General features: G+C 35.5%; 1 protein-coding gene across 5 annotated transcripts in view; it reads left to right on the plus strand.

The window, feature by feature from the left end:
• The window catches only part of FGF12 (fibroblast growth factor 12), a 536,096-nt gene that overhangs the window by 512,851 nt on the left and 5,329 nt on the right, over nucleotides 1-17,916 (plus strand). For all 5 annotated transcript variants that reach the window (XM_058662113.1, XM_004577790.3, XM_004577789.3 and 2 more), the window contains one exon: nucleotides 7,049-7,247. In XM_058662113.1, coding sequence (XP_058518096.1) covers nucleotides 7,049-7,247 — 199 coding nt within the window. The remainder of the gene's footprint in view (nucleotides 1-7,048; nucleotides 7,248-17,916) is intronic.

Raw genomic sequence — 17,916 nt, forward strand, 5'->3', positions numbered from 1 at the left:
TTAATAATAATATTATTATTATCACAATTTCTTGGTGGGTAAATATTGTCATTTTCTAGTATTTATATTTGTACACTTGAAAGGGAGAGGCACAGAAACAGTGAGAAAGAGAAGGTAAAATCATTCACCTGCTGAGTCATTCCCCAAATGCCCATTAGAGCCAGTTCTGGCCAGGTGGAAGCCAGGAACGTAGAACACCGTCCATGTCTCCCATGTGACTATCAGAGAGCCAGACACTTGGGCCATCATCTACTGTCTCCCTGGGTACACTAGCAGGAAGCAAGATTGGGAAGAGTTTGAGGCAGTACTTGAACTGACACTTTGATATGGGATGTGTGTATCCCAAGCAGTGTCTTCATCTGCTGTGTCACAATGCCTGCCTTGGTGCTATTTTGCAATAATACCATTTCATATGAAGTTCTCAGCTTCAGTAGATCATTGAACAAAAGTGAATGATAACGTTATCAAAGTTATCAAAAGTTTAAGATGCAGGGCCCAGCATGATGGTTCATTGGCTGAATTGGCTGGCCTTGCAAGTCAAGTCTCAACTGCCCCATTCCCCTCTAGCATACTGATTGTGGCCTAGGAAGGCAGGAGAGGGTGATAGTCCAAAGCTTTGGGATCCTGCACCCACATGGGAGACCAACAGGAGGCTCCTGGCTTTGGAATGGCTCCCCTCTTGACATTGCTGCCACTTGGGGAATGAACAGTGGACCGAAGATCTTCCTCTCCATCTCTCCTTTTTCTGTTAATCTACCCTTCCAAAACAAAACAAAAAAACAAGGTATATGATGCAAGAGATGTGTTAGGTTATTTATTGTTTAGATCAACAAACAGTTTCATTTTACATGTATAGAAAAGAGCCTAGGAAAGAAAGTAACCTTCCTGATTTAAACACAATTTGGAAGAATCCAGGGTTCATGTTGCCTTTTTCAATAAACATTAGGTTAAAATAAATCTTTTTATTTCAAGAACCGTTAATATTAGAATGTGGAAATCATGATAGCCTACCTTCATGGGCTTAAGCAGATTCATGTCCACTGTAGTATCAGTCAGAATTGAATTATGATGAAAAAGAAATGCAAGATAAACAGAATCTGGAGAAAGTGTTAAATTATATAAGCTTGTCAAGGGAGATCTTTCTGGGTAATCACATTTTAGCAGTGACCTGAATGAAATAAGGGGTCAAAGCATGTTAATATGGTAGTGAACTGTTTTTCAAGAATGGAGGACAGCAGTTGAGAAGGATTTAAAACCAAACATGTTTGTTGGTTTTTAGCAACAGCAAAGAGACCAGAGGCTGGAGGACAATGAGAGTTTGTTCATTTAATAATGTTCATTCCAGAGATTATCACAGCCCCGACAGTCAGGGGGAAATGGGAATTGGCACAGAGCCAGGTAAAACGAATCATGATTATAGAATCATTTAACCATAGTCGCTGTTTGGGGCAATACACATCATGTACTTCCTGCTTGAGTTGGAAGGCATACATTCTGCAAGTAAATCTAGGGGAAGCAAAAGTGGATGTGAATGAGTAACATTGTATTCTTTATCTTTCAAAAACTTATTTCAAGCCAACATAATCCTAAACTGTAGAAAGTTTTAAAGTTCTAATGTCACTTCTTTGTAAAGTAAGAAATCTCAACTAATTATGTATGTTCATATAAGTCTCAAAGTTTTCTTTCAGGATCCTTATAAATTCATAATTTTATAGTAGCATGTCCTCAATTAACAATGGTAGAAACCAAGTTTTATAGAAGTTAGCTGACTTAAACAAAGTCCTGTGGAAAATTGCCAGTGGATTACAACCTAAATCTGGAGCACAGGAATGATTTTTTCAGAAAATAGTGTTGCCTTCTGTAATTCTGACATTTTAATGAATATTAAATCTTTGGAAAAGAAAATGCTAAATACAGTTATAGAAGCTAGAGGAGAAAAGTTGCCTATAACCTGAAGAGACTGAAAAATGCGTTCATCATGGGCCTATTGATTGCAGAAGTAGCAAGAATTTGAATTAATTACAGTTTGAGATTTAGAACATGAGAACAAATCAAAGAATTAGCTTGATGAAAACAATGTTGGCAGGGATAACTGTCAAAAATATAGAATAGTTTATTCATGTATTCATTAACATCTGTATATTTAAAATTCTTTGCCTTTCAAGTCATTGTGTGTATGTATTTATTCCTTAGCATTTCATAATGGCACGAGGGGCCAAAATTGATACAGTAAGTTACGTTGCTGCTTATCACTCTGGTATACAATATTGGAGGCCAATTTGAGTCCCTGCTGCTTCCTATAGATTCAGCTCCCTGATAACTTGCCTGGGAAAGCAGAGGAAATTAACCAACTATAGAGTCACCCCATCACTCCTACCACCCCTGATTAGAGCTCCAGGTTTCTGTAATTATTTTTATTTTTTACTTTACATGATTCACTGCCATAGATTCAGGGGTCTCCCGTTCCACCACCTCCCTCCCCACAATATCTTCCTCCTTATTATTACAACAGTATGTTCCTTTAGCAACAGTCACAAGTCCAACATTCTGCTATTTAAGTGTATCATGACATTGCAGGTACAGACAGTGGTAGAAAGTTTAACATCCTAGTGTCAAGATAGATTTAATAGCTTCACTGGGAGTCCTCTTTTTATTCAAAGGTAGAGACATACTTCAGTGTGTATCCAATTCCTGGTATGCGAGTTTCTATTACACGATTCATCTATGAAAATATATGTACATACATGTTTACCTAAGTATCTATTGATCTTGCATTATGCTTGGCTGCCTTATATCAGAGAGAACATATGATGTTTGTCCTTTTGTGATTGGCTTATTTCAACGAAGATGATCATATCATCTCAAGTTGTGACTATTTTGTTGCCAATGGCAGAATTTCGTTCTGTTTAATGGCTAAGTAGTATTCCATGGAGTGATGTACCACCATTTCTTTTTCCATTCCTTTTTCGATGGGCATTTCGGTTGCTTCCATGTCTTTCCTATTGTGGTTTGAGCTGATATGCAGATTTTACTTTCTTTGTATCTATTCCTAGGAGTGAGATAGCTGGGTCGTACAACAGATCAAATTCCACTTGTCTGAGCATTGTTCATAGTGACTTGCACAGTGGCTGCACTAGCCTACATTCCCACCTACAATGGAGGAAGGTACCTTTATCCCACATCAAAGTCAGCAGATATTGTTGGTAGATTTCCAAATACAGACTAATTTTACTGGGTTATGCTGAATATCAATGCGGTTTTTATTTGCATTTCCCTGATAGTTAAGGAGTTTGAACATCTTTAATATGTCCATTTGCCACTTGAATTTGTTTTGAAAAATGCCGGCTTGTTTCCTTCTCCCACAGCTTCACATGGTTGTTTATTTTGCTGTTATTCATTTTCTAAAGCTCTTTGTAAATCCTGAATATTAGTCCACTATCAGGTGTATAGTGTGCGAAAGATTTTCTTCTGTTCTGTTGGTTGGTTCTTCACTTTGCTGTTCATTTCCTTTGTGGTACAGAAGCTGTTTTGTTTGATGTATTCCTGTTTCTTTTATTTGGCTTTGACTTCCCTGTGCTTTTGGTGAGTTTTCCAAAATGTCTATGCCAATGCTTACATCATGCAGAGTGATGCCTACATTTTCCTCTAATAGTTTGATGGTGTTTTGGTGCAGACTTTGGTCCTTGATCCATCTAGAGCTGATTTTTGTACAAGATGACAGGTTTCGGTCTTGGTTTTTGTTTTTTTTTTAACTTATGTAGGCTTATAACCAGTTGTCCAAACAGCATCTGTTGAAGAGACAGAACTTATTCTCTGAGTTATTTTCCATTTTCTCATCAAAGATTTATTGACTTTACATGTATGAGCTTACTTCTGGGGTTTCTATTCTGCACCATTGATCTTCTCTGCTGCTGCACCAGTACCATACTGTTTTGATTACCCTGCCCTGTAGTAGGTCTTGAGTTATGAAATTGTGATTCCTCCAGTTTTCTTTCCTTTAGGATGGCTTTGTCCGGTCATGTTTTCTTGTGTTTCCAATTTTTCCTATTATCGTTTTTACTTTTGAGAAGAATGTTGTTGGGATTTTGATTGGGATCGTTTTCAATCTGTATGTTACTTTTGTAGCACTTTAATGAATTAATCCTGCTGATCCTGGAACATGGCACATTTAGCCATCTTTTGATGTCATCTCCCATTCTTAAAAAAAATGTTGTCATTTTCATCATAGAGGTCTTTGGTGATGTTTATCCTAATATTTTAAGGTTCTCCTCAACTATTTTAATGGGGACTCTACTTACAAGTTCCTTCTCAGTCATGAAGTTGTTTGATTATACTTAGGGCCATCAATTTAGGTTCATTAATTTTGTACCCTGCTACTCTGCCAAACTGCCTTATGAGTTCCTGTAGTCTCATCATTGAGTCTTTCAGGTCTCCTATATAGTAAATCTTGTTATCTATGAACAGGGATAATTTTAATTCCTTGTTTTTAATGTGACTTTCTTTCATTTGTTTTTCTTGCCTATCAGCTCTAGGAAAGATTTGTAATAGTATGCTGAACAGCAATGTTGAAAGTTGACATCCTTGTCTGTTTCCAGAGTACTGGAAAAGCTTATAGTCTTTCCCTATTCAGCATGATGCTGGGGTTGAGTTTTCTGTGTATTTGGATTGTGTTGTGTAATGTTCCTTCTAAGTGAAGTCCAATAAGATGGGGAAAGGATGAAGGCTGGCAGGTAGAGGCTGGATACAGAAAAAGGGACTGCTTCTGGGCAATGGTGAACCCTAATAGACCAACACCTGCGTTAGATAACAGCAGTCTCCGTGTAGTGAGAACACGCAAAAACAGTCAGTATGAAAGAGGAATTGATGTAAAATATGTAGTTATGAAGTATCAGTACAAGGAGAATTTTCTGGCATTTGTAGTGAAATCAAATGGGGCGGGGAGACTGTTACTGGTCAAACTAGACAACTACTCATTTATCTCACAAAGAGAAACAAAAAGAAGACGTTTACTATTTTGGTTGCTCACTCTGCTTCCTTTGTGGTAGATTGAAGTTAAGCTAAGATTTTGTTACCTGTAACTCCCAGCCTGCCCACCTATTTCCATTATGCATGAGATTTTTTGTCATTATGAACATCATGTAATGTTAGAACATCTTTGAATATTTGTGATTTTCTGAATCTTTGTCAAACTGTTTAGATAACTTTTAATTTGTTTTAGCTATGATTATGGTATAGAGTCCAGTGTGTGGGAACAGATTTAAAGCTTTCACTAAAACGCAGAATTAAGTGTCTTAGTATATGACTGATTATGTGATTATGTTTTCTTGGTAAGGTACAAGAAGAAAACCATAAGAATAAGTTTGAGATTTTACAAATTTTAAATGTTCATGATATACAGTTTACAGAAAATGGTATTTTGGCACAGTGGATAAGTCGCTTTTACAACACTAGAATTCCATGTCAGAGTGCTGGTTAAAGGACTGGGTGCTCTGCTTCTGATCCAGTTGCCTACTTATATGTCTAGGAGGACAAAAATTGATGGCTCAAAAACTTGGACTCCTGACTCCAGTGTGAGAGCCCAGATGGAGTAAATGTCTCTTGGCTTGGGCCAGGTCCAGACTGAGCGTTGTGGCAATTTAGGATGTGCAATGGAAGCTGAAAGAACTTGCTCTGTCTCCCTGCCCCTGACTTTCAAATAAAGAGTAAAACTACATAGTTTTTGTATACAGTTAATAGAAAAGATGATATATTTCTGGTACATTTTTTCAAAATTTATGCATACCTTTTTCATAATACATTTCCATGAACTATTTTAAGATCTCTTACATACATGTTTTCATTTTCTTTAAAATAACTGAATTTAGAGCTAAAAACATGATAGTCAAAAGAGTTTTGATCACTAGATATCTATTATGTATGAAACCAGAAACAAAGCCTTGATTGGTTTGCTTCCTCCAAGTCCAAAGCTCTAATTTTTCACTTCATAAAAAAAGAAGTGATAAGAACAAATGTCATGTAAAGTCTTTGGTGACCAGTTTCAAATTGAAATTGCATACATATTGCCAAGGTTGTACATAGAGGAATTGTTCATGCTGGCTCAAGTTCCTTATAAGTTTCACCTGAGTTTCTAAAGAAGGCTGCCAATACCCACAGAAGTAACTTCACTGAACTCCTGCTGTGTCCAAACTCCCACCCAGATGCCTTGTTTGTTCAGTTGATAGCAGTTGCCTCAATTTTGATTTCTTACTCTGATAACCTCTTTGGAATGATATCTCATTGGGATTTCAATGCTGTGCATTGGTTTATCCTTTGTCGATGTATTGGTTAAAGAACTACTGCTTTTGTCTCAGAACGCAGGACTTCAGCCCCACTACACTCTCTTGGGCTTACACTATTCCATAAGGAAGATTTAAATAATTTTGAAACTAACATAATGCTTAGGAGTTTGTTACCTATTAGGCAGAAGCATTGATTTTCTTGTTTAATGACTATAGTAATTTTCATGGCTGAAAACTGAAACCTGTTTGTGAGAAGAAATGTGTGGTGTGGGAACACATAATGAGCTAGCATCTAAGCCTACTATTCAAACCCAGTGTCCGAATCTGCTTCCAACTCCCTGTCATGCTAGGAACAATTTAACTGTATTGGGCTTCAGTTATGCTGTTAAATAAATCAATGTTACAGATCGAATCAGATTCACTTTAGCTGCTGGAGGTAAATTCTAGTTCCTGATTTACACTGTGAGGGCCACTAAAATGAGGAATGGTACATCATTTAACTTATGAAACTTTAGTTTGGATTTGACCAAAGTGTTGGATGAGTGACTGAAACCTGAAGAGTTGTGTTCTTTGGAGTAAAAGTTGGCTACAAAGGAAATCTTGTTTTTTGTTTGATTTAATGCAATGAATCTTTGTTCCAAATACTGGTAAAATAATATGCGTTTGCAACATTTGCTTTAACCAAACACACTTGCCTTAAATATTTGCTAATGCATTCTTAACTACTTTTTTTTTCTGTTTTGTGTTTCTATTTTAAAAATTTTTTGCAGGATGTTTTCACTCCAGAATGCAAATTTAAAGAATCTGTTTTTGAAAACTACTACGTGATATATTCTTCCACACTGTATCGTCAGCAAGAATCTGGCCGAGCTTGGTTTCTGGGACTCAATAAAGAAGGACAAATTATGAAGGGGAACAGAGTGAAGAAAACCAAGCCCTCATCACATTTTGTACCAAAACCTATTGAAGGTATGAAACCAAACTCCTTGCTTTGGATCCTGATTTATGTCTGACCCAGTGCTGTTCCATGTGTCTTTACTCTCGAGGGCTTATTTAAAAAGCAGTAGTTAGACATTTAGAAAACACAGTACTTCTTTTCATTGCAAAACAAAAGAAAAAAAAAAAAGAAAACGAAATTCTGCTAAATATTCAGCACTTTACCATTTGAAATGTCATTTCGATTCTTGAGTTGAAAGCAGTAATTCAGTTTCTCAGTAAACACCCTTGAAAAACCAGTAATACTTTAGTACCTGAAAGGTTTCCAAAGCTTTTAGAAATACACCACATATCACCATCTCAATCATTGTCATTAGTTATTTAACATCATAATTCATTTTTCTACTAATTTCTATACTTGATTAATTTATGTAGTTTATTATTTTATTATAATTATATTTATGTATTATATTACAATCTGATTGTTATATAATACATATATTTATATTTTATAGTTACATATATTAAACACAAATAATTTGTATTTATAAATGTAGTATTTATACATGTAACATATTTATAGTTTCATAACATATAATTATACTTATATTTTATCTATTATAAATTTATTATATTACATATATACTTGTTATATAATTATTACTATATTATATTTCTATAGTCTATATAATTTATGCGGTTTATCAATTTAATAAGGTGTATTAATTTCTATAGTTCATAAAGATTTATAGCATTAATATCTTTCTCAGTTGAGCTAGCAACTCCTGTCCCTTGATTATTTAACGTTGCTCACTTATTTCAAATTTGAGCAGTTGATTAATAATTTTATGCTAAGGAGACACAATTTCACAGATAGATAGTGTTTCCTCAAAGTTACATTACTAAGAGACTTATGGCATATGAATGACCACATTTACTGATTTTCATCTATGTTCCTAACACGTGTTGAGTGATATCAGTGGGCGAAGTATTTGCATATCAATTTTTTTCTCCTCTAGAAAGTTGCATTATCATAATTTTAAAAATTGTTTCAACCTCTTCCTATGAGGAAATGGAGCACTTGAATGCAGTGACTTAGTCTTGTGTCTCTCAAGATCTCAGGTATAGCAGTCAGCCTGGATGAACCATGCAGAGTACATAGTTCTCATGGAGTACCGTCAGTAGCCAACAGATACTTGTTAAGTCCATGTAATGTTCAAATCATTGAATCAAATGGGAAATTCAGAGTTCCTTGTCCATGTCAAACTTCTCAGTTCCCTATGTTTTTAACAAAACAAAATGGAGCTTTCCTTTCCTGCACTGTATTTTCATAATGTGGGTCTCCTGTTCTCCTTCCCCTTCCCCCAGTGTTTATGTGCCATTTTATCTCCCTGGAAAAGCATATTGGTCTTTGTAAAAATTTAATTTGAGTCATAACTTCTGTGCTTATAACCATGGATTTTTTAAAATGATTCTTCCCTATTTCTTTGAAAGGTGGCATGAGAAAGTGAGAGATACCCTCCATCTACTTATTGATTCTCCAAATGCCCAAAACAGGCCCAAGTCAGGATCTAGGAACTTGGGAGTCACATGTGGGTGGTAGGAGCTCCGGTGCAGGGTCTGACCTGTGCTGCCTATCAGGCATAACAGGATGCTGGGCAGGAAGCAGCTCTCTATCCCAGGCACACCGGTGTGGCATGTAAGCCAAACAAGCCAGAAGCTTAACCACTGAAGATTTTATTAGCTTAGAGTCCTCTCTACCCAGCCCTCCCTCCTCACCTTTCTCCACCGCCTTCTTCTAAATCCCTCCCTTCCATTCTAGGTCTCAGCAAGATTCAAGAGAATAATAAATAGTCAGGTTTATGCAATCTTAGCTGAGAGGTACGAAATGAGAGGCAATAACATTCTAAGTGCAGTGCGAAGGAAATCAGGAAAATGCCTATTTTTTATGGTGAAACTGAAAGTACATAAGCAGTTAATACTTCCACGGAAACTATATTGATTTTCAAAAGTGATGTGTTTTACAAATTACGTTTTCAAATATTGCATCATTTTTGTAATTTCTTAAAACAAAGTAGGGCATGGGCATTAACTACTTTTGGAAATTCAGGAACATATAAAGGAAAAAGGAAGATATCTACATACTTTATTTTATGCATATATTTTACACACTGAATTTCTTCTCCAAACCCTCTCTTACAGCAATTATTATCAGAACAACCATAACCTGCTCTCTTAATTATAGTTGCCTTTTGTTGAATCAATTTCGGTCTTGGGTCTAGATGAATGACTACAGATTCCAAGAAAAATGTGTAAAATGGCTATGTTGCTAGCTCCAGAACTGTTTTAGTTGTGCGACTTTCTATGTACTTCAGTACAAACATGGAGACAACTAAACAGTCAACCGCAGGTATTAGAGTAGGGTTTAGTTTCTCATTTTTTCTCCCCATATGAAACTCATGTCAACAGTGGCCTGGTCATACAGGTTTTTCCCCACAAACCAAATCTAGAAATCAGGTTTCCTGAGCTGGAGTTTTGGCTTCTCGTTGTTAGGAACCTTTAGTGGATCTCTCCCTAATGTTTTACTGTGATACAGATACTACATGTAATATGCTTAGTATTTATTTATAGATGAGGAAACTAATGTTTTAAGTTACTAAATTGCTTGTCCCAGATCACACTGAATTAATACATATCTGGCATTGCAATACAGATAGGTAAACACAATGCTCTTGTGTTTAATCTCTTCACTGTCCTGCCCCTTAACCAGAAGACCAGTAATAGGTGCATATTGAGAAAACCGGAAATGACAAGGCCAGAATGCTATGTAATGATACAACTTCAACAGCAAACTAGTTCACATATTTGCAGGGTTGAGACAAGTAGGATGACACGTTAAGGAAAATGTTTTATTATTAAGTAATCAGAACGGTTAAGAGAATGCCATTTTCAGGTTAGGACTTAAGAAACTTAGAATACATTGCTTCTTTTCTGGTGAATTCTAACATATTAAATTTCTGCTGCACATGAGAATTTAGACAAAAAGATTCGTGAAGCACCCACATTGCATGGCGATCTATACAAGTATGGTAAACCACATACCTTCATGGAATCTAACATAGGATGTACATATAGGAGTACTTTAACCGTATTTCACTGTAAAATTATTGAATGAATAATGTATAATTTTATGAATTATTTCTGTAATCAGTTATTGGTGGTGGGTGTATGAAATTTGTTCAGATGAAGAGCCAGAATTTAAAAAATTTCTAGCCGTAATTCATATCTTTAAACATTAAACATTCGATAATATTTTTTGTAAGACAACGTAAGCATTTAACTGGAAGACACAGCTAGAAAAGAAATAGATGTTGCCTTATATCAGAGAGAATACATTATATGCTTTTGTCTTTTACTTATTTCACTGAGCATAATGATCTCCAGTTGAAACCATTTATACGTAAACATGTGGGAGGTGAGGATAACACTGCAGTATGCATCTCTACTGGCGATCAAGGATGGACTGCCAATGAACCTATTAAATGTACATTGACAATGTATTAGATTTTTTAATATTACCAATACCTACAATACCATGGTACATTTAGATAGCAGAATCTTTGAATTGTGACTATTGCTGAAGGACTATATAATTGTAATATAGGGAAACATAGTTATGGGGGGTAGAATTGGGAAGGACGAAGAGGAGGTAGTGTGGGCAATCCTATACCTACAAAGCTGTATCATGGAAAGAAATAATAAATTTAAAAAATTTAAGTAAATAAAACTGCAAAAAAAAGCAGCAAAATAGTGATAGTTCACAGGTTTTTCTTTTTGTATTGGGCCCCTTATGGAGTAAAAGCCAAAGTAGGCTTTTATAGTTCATTGTTTTATTTTTTATTTCAAACATCTCTACCCTTAACCCAATACAGTTGGCGATTGTATTTTGAAGTATAAGTTTTCCCAGATTTGACCGAAGAAGTTTGAGGATTTTACATCTGATCACAAGATAGCAATGATTTGCCAATCCCTCCTCCTTTACTCTTTCAGCCCTTATTCTGTGCTTAGAACACGGTGGGTGGTACTGGGGAGTTGCAGGACCATCTACTCAGACAGTCAGATAGGCTTGCTACTTAAGCCTATTGCTGTGTATATTGCATATCAACCTCTACTTATGTGGGTTGCCTGTACCCCGCCAAAGCATTGTTCACATTAAAGATAAATAACTCCCCAGGATTTAAATTCTCCTAAATTTCCACATATAGTAGCCACATGCCTTTTGACAAAGAAAAAGATGGGGTTTCTTTCTTTTCTTCTCTTTCCTTCCCCCACAAGTTCATTACTCAGCATTTACAAGTGGTTTGGTATTCAAGATCTCATCTCGTACCACTGAAAAAAATGTGTGCACTTTTCAAAGGCTTCAGCTTTTGAAGAAAGATGTTTCTGAATAAAGTCGCTGTCAGTTGAAAAAGCTACTTAAGAAATAAACAATCAATAAAGGAAAAATTGACTCATCTCAAATTGATATATTGCGAAGATTATAAAATATTCACACAAACACACACACAAACACAACCCAAGGAGTGCAGTTAATTGTTTTGTATTTTCCTTGTTAGAAATGTTGCTTTGAGAAATGTGTGTTTAAGTCATAGCAGAATATTGTAGAACACTTTTTCCAAACAAAGTATCATAACCATTTGAGTATTCTTAAAACTGAAATTCTCAGACCCTAAAGCTGATTTACTAAATCAGGATTTGAGTAGAAATCTAAAGATTAAAATCTACACAAATCATTCCTTTAAAATGCATTTATTTTTATGTGAAATGCAGATTTACAGAGAGGAGAAACACAGAAGAGATCTTCCATCTACTGGCTTACTCCAGAAATGACCCCAACAGTTGCAGCTGAGCCAATCTGAAGCTAGGAACAAGGGGTGTCTTCTGGGTCTTCCTTGTAGTTTCAGTGGACCAAAGGCTTGTGCTCTTGGTTCCCAGTCCATAAGCAAGGGGCTAGATTGGAAATGAAGCAGCTGGGACATGAATTGGATCCTACACAGGATGACAGCACTACATGGAAAGAATTAGCATGCTGAGCCACTATGCCACTGTGCTGGCCCTCAAGGCATTCTTCTCGTTAATATTTAGTTATTTTTATTGGAAAGACAGATTTAGCAGAGTAGGAGAGACAGAAAAAGGTCTTCCATAGGCTGGTTCACTCCCCAAGAGGCTGCAACAGCCAGAGCTGAGCCAATCTGAAGCCATGAGCTGGGAACTTTCTCCAGGTCTCTCAGTTGGCTATCCTTTACTGCTCTCCCAGGCCACAAAGAGGTGGATGGGAACTGGAGCAGCCATGGCATGAACTGGTGTCTGTATGGGATCCCTGCACTTGCAAGGTGAGGATTTAGTCACTGAGCCATTGCGGGTACTGGTCCCTAAGTCATTCTTATTGCAACTAAGTTTTAAGACTTGGTATACTTGTTTACAAGGCTTATTTTAATTAAATCAGACTACAACTGATTTAAATTTCTCCAAATTCTTGTGATTGATGTGTTAGAACAAACTTAATTAGGTTTAGTCTCTCTGACATAATAGAACGAAGTATATTAAATATGTTACATTTAACCTTTTATTATTAAGATAGGTTTGTTTTAGTGTTGGAATATGTTACTATACAGAGATTGGCATTAATATTAATCATTTTACAAAAATTGTTAACCAAGAAATTAACCTAAAGTATAGCAAGTGAACACTATGAAAGTAATGATAATTTTCAAATCAAGAATATGGATGTAGATTCCGAAATGATTTTGAAAACCTTTTCAACCTCAATCAATCCTGAGGATGAAGTCCAATATAAACTCTTTCTGTTTCATTGGAATCGAATATTAGAATATTAGAATATATTAGAATATATAGCATACATATAATACTATATATTATGTAACATATAGTATTCTATATTATATATACTATATAATAAATATATAGTATATATAATATGCACATATTATATAATATATACTATGTATTAAAATATATAGTGTTTTATATATTTATGATATGTTTACATACATCACATTTTATAAAATTATTTTTATATGTTTACTATAACATATATATTTAAGATTTATTTATTTTTATTGGAAAGGCAGATATACAGAGAGGAAGAGAGGTAGAGATGAAAATCTTCTGTCTGCTGGTTCACTCCCCAAGTGGCAACAATGGCTAGAGAGAACCAATCCAAAGCTAGGAGCCCAGAGCCTCTTCCAGGTCTCCCACACAGGTATAGGGTCCTAAATATTCGGGCCATTCTCAACTGGTTCCCCAGGCCACAGGCAAGGAGCTGGATGGGAAATGGGGCTGCCGGAATTAGATCTGGTGCCCATACAGAATCCCAGCACGTTCAGAGAGGACTTTAGCTGCTAGGCTACCGCTCGAGGCCTTACTATGCATTATATATACATATATATATATATATATATACATATATATATATGTGTATATATATACTATTCTAATATTTATATTTATATATAGTATACATGCTACATATAATATAGAGCATAAAACATACAGTATATTATATAATAAACAGTATATATTTATATATTGTATATAACTTCTAATATACAATATAAGAAATTCAGATATCTCTAGAGAATTGTCATATTAATTGTAAGGTACCTTTTTAATTCCCACTTGGAAAATAGGCATTCTTTTATTATTTTATTAATTAAATAAATGCTGCATGGTGTGGCACTAAATGAGGAATAAAGGTGAGGAAAAATGAATTTTTTTACAGAAAAATAGTAATCTTTCCCAAAACTACACAAGAAATCAAAGAAGTAAACAAATTTGGACTTCTGAATTGGGAAGAGAAAAATAGAAAATTTATGGGTCCGGCATGGTGGCCTAGTGGTTAAAGTCCTTACCTTGCATATACTGGAATCCCATATGGGCACGGATTCATATCCCAGCAGCCCTGCTTCCCATCCAGCTCCCTGCCTGTGGCCTGGGAAAGCAGTCCAGGGTGGCGCAAAGCCTTGGGACCCTGCACCCATGTGGGAGACCCAAAAGAGCTCCTGGCTCCTGGTTCCAGATCAGCAAAGCACCGGCTGTTGCAGTCACTTGGGGAGTGAATCATTGCACAGAAGATCTTCCTCTCTATCTCTCCTTCCCTCTGTATATTTGACTTTGTAATAAAAATAATAAATAAATCTTTTTAAAAATTTGCTTTGATATTTTAGTTTAAAATAAGTGTCGAGAGAACCCTATGATTTATTTGTTTTCTTCAGAACTCAACCAAAGTAAGACAAAAACAGAATGAAGAAATAACTACTTTTTATATCCCTTGTTGTTTTAATTACAGAAATGGTAATTGTGTTTTCCTGTCATTCCTTTTTTTTTGGTTCTTGGCCAGCCTGTAGTGCTTTCCATCTGCAATCTACTGTAATTCATTCAAAGTAGCTTTTTGTTGGTTTTGGAATTTAGACTTTCATGAAGCTCTCCTACCTCTTCCTCTAGTACCCTTCATCTAGGTTTCTTTCATAATAAATATTTAAGGCATGCTGGATGCTTTCTTGCAGGAATGCATTGCTTCCAAAGTAGCACTTAAAATTCCCGTTGGTTCCAACTGGATTGCATGTGACAGTAATTAAGGCATGAAATTGCTTCATGTTAATTCTCCATGCCCTTCTATGATCTGCTATTAAAACAATTAAATATCTTTAATGGTGCATTAGCTAACAGAGCAATCTAACCTTTCCACTTCCTGAAAATTACAGAGGGCCAAGGAAAATTTGATTAAAATGGTAGCGTTAAAAATTTTAATCACGCTTCATTTTTTATGCAAACAGATAAAAGATAACAGTTCTTCTGTAATTTATGCATTTAATCCAAAGCAAAATTCAGATCGTCTCCATCTTGAAAACAGATTTAGTCAGCAAAGATGCAATGACACCGCACACAGCCTGTCCACATATAAACAACTGAGCAGTATTAACTTTCAGATTTATAGCTAGTTTTTCCTTATTATTACCAGCACTCTCAACTTTTCGACAATTGGCCAGGAATCCAGTGGCAATAATCAGCTGGTGCTATATGGCTTCATATGCCATCTACATACTATATTATCACTGCAACTCTAATAGAAGTATCATTTTAAGAAAAAAAAATGTTGCTTTGAAAGAGGAAAAGAGAGAATGGGGGAGAAGCAAATGAGGTCTTCCATCTGCTGATTGACTCCACAAATCCAGAATTATCTCAGGTGGAAATCAAGAACCATGAAGCTTACCCAGATTTTTCACTTGGGCATCAAGGACTCAAGTCTTTGGGTCTTCATCTGCCACTTAGTCTTAAATGGCTGCTTTTCCCGCTGTGCCACAGCACCAGATTCTCTAAGGTATCATTTGATAGTCACTAAAACCTTGTAACTTTTCTGGTTAATATTTATTATCTCTTTTTTACATAAGAGGAAACTGGCATTCAGGTTGGTCTTGTAACACAGTGAGGACCTTATAGTTAGAAAGTGACAAATTTACCAGAACTATTATAGTTTAATTTAACATCATAGTATCCTTACTGTAAGTGGTGCGTGTATTTTGTGTTTTCATTCTGTGCAAGAAAATCTGAAAGTAGCACATCTGTTCTTCAGAAAGTCCATGAAAAATGTATACCGTGATTATCTGATGCATGGAACATTTTTCATCAAAATAAACTTAAATTTTAATTCCATTTTCTGTGAACTTTTTGAATTCTTTCTTTCAAATACATATAGTTTAATTGTGATTCAAATGATTTACGAACATATATTAAGGATATCAGCTGTACAAATTGTGTATGCCTCAGAAACAAATGAAGAACACACAAAAATATGTATTTTTACATTCTAACTAATACATTTTAAATCCTGTGGGTCTGTGTTAGTCCATTAATTTGCACTTCTTAAAGTTCCAGGTTCTTCACCCACAGTTGGCGAGAATAAGGTGTTACATTTGAGGGCTGCTAAATAATGGAGCCATTACATGTAATGAGCATCAGAATGTCATTCAATTACTAGGCACTATAGCTTCCCATAAAAGTAATATAGGAAAAGGAAAAAGTTACAGTTAACCACCTGCCTTTTTTCCTTCCTTCCTCCCTCCCTCCTTTCTTTCTCTTTTTCTTTCTTTCTTTCTTTTTCCTCCTTTATTTCCTTCTTTCTTCCTCTCTTTCCTTCTGCCATTCTTTCCTCCTTTCTTCTTCCTTCCATTTTTTCCTCCTTTGTTTCTTTCAACCTTTGTTTTGTTCTTTTTTTAATATGTATTTATTTTTATTGGAAAGGCAGTCAGACTTACAGAGAGAATGAGAGACAGAGTAACTCAGTTAAACACTTCAATTACATACTGGTACATTTTAGAGTATTTAATACAGTTTAATGCTTGAGACCTGGTGGAGCTTAAGGCGTTCGTTTCCTTTTGGTTGAATTTCGTTAGATTTTCATTTTATTTTTGGTATAGAAAATTCTTTTTTTTAAAAAAAGATTTATTTTATTTTTATTACAAAGTCAGAAATACTGAGAGGAGGAGAGATTGAGAGAGGAAGTGGAGCTGCCAGGATTAGAACCAGCAGCCATATGGGATCAAGGCGAGGACCTTAGCCACTGGGCCACGCTGCCGAGCCCCTATAGAAAATTCTTTTCATCAAAAGAAATAGAGTACTAAATTTTTTATTCATTCCAGGTACTGGAAAATTCAAGAAAATAGAGATTTAAAAATTTGTAGAGCCATAGGCATGCTTCCAAAAGTTTCTCCCAATTTCTTGGTGGTGTGTGATTGAAGATCAATGAAGCATTGACTATAGAATTTCGAAGTTTGTAGTGAGAGGCAAATAACACTGTGATTAATTTCACTAGAAACTGAGGCATATGTGGTTCTCATTTTTATGTGGGATTAGCAAATGCTGATTTATCATTGGTTTTTTTGTTTAGGTTTCTTTTAAGCCAAATTGAGTATTCCAGTCAATTAAGACATGCTAGGTTGAATTAGATTACCTCACATTTCAATTGTAGTCAAAGTTATGGTACTTGGAATGGGTGAGTTAGATGCGCAAAAGGCCTCATGTATGTAATGAAGCCTCGACTAAATTAGTTCATAAGAAATTGAGAATGTATTTCCAGGACACCAGAAGGAGTCATAAATTTCAATGCTGCTAACAGCTGCATTTAGAATTCATACAGCTTTAGTCTGGCTAATATTTCTCAAATAAATTAATTAGTTATATCATTGTCATGTAACACAGACATTTTCTAGTTAGAAATTGAATTAATGTCCTTATTTAGCCACATAGTTACTGAAGGCAACATCTATTCATGTACTCTCAAATTTAGACTCATGCGTGTTATGATTGCGGTTTACATATTCTTATAAGAAATTTGTTTAGCTCTTATTTAAGTTAGTTCTACTAGCCTTATTGCTCAGTTTTCCTCCAAATACTTACCAACACTTCTTATTTGTTCTCATATTTGACAGTGCCATTTTGGTTGTTATACTATGCAGCATTTGTTTTCAGTTTAGGACATCGTTAGGAATATTTAGTAAAATAGCATTGACTTGGGGCCAGTGTTGTAATGTAACATGTCAGGATTTCCCTGCTTTTCAGCATCCCATACGAACCTCTCCTTTCTGATGTGCCTTGGAGGGCTGTAGGGGATGATTCTATTGCT

The sequence above is a fragment of the Ochotona princeps genome, chromosome 3 (genome assembly GCF_030435755.1).
Source record: "Ochotona princeps isolate mOchPri1 chromosome 3, mOchPri1.hap1, whole genome shotgun sequence".
NCBI classification, from domain to species: domain Eukaryota; kingdom Metazoa; phylum Chordata; class Mammalia; order Lagomorpha; family Ochotonidae; genus Ochotona; species Ochotona princeps.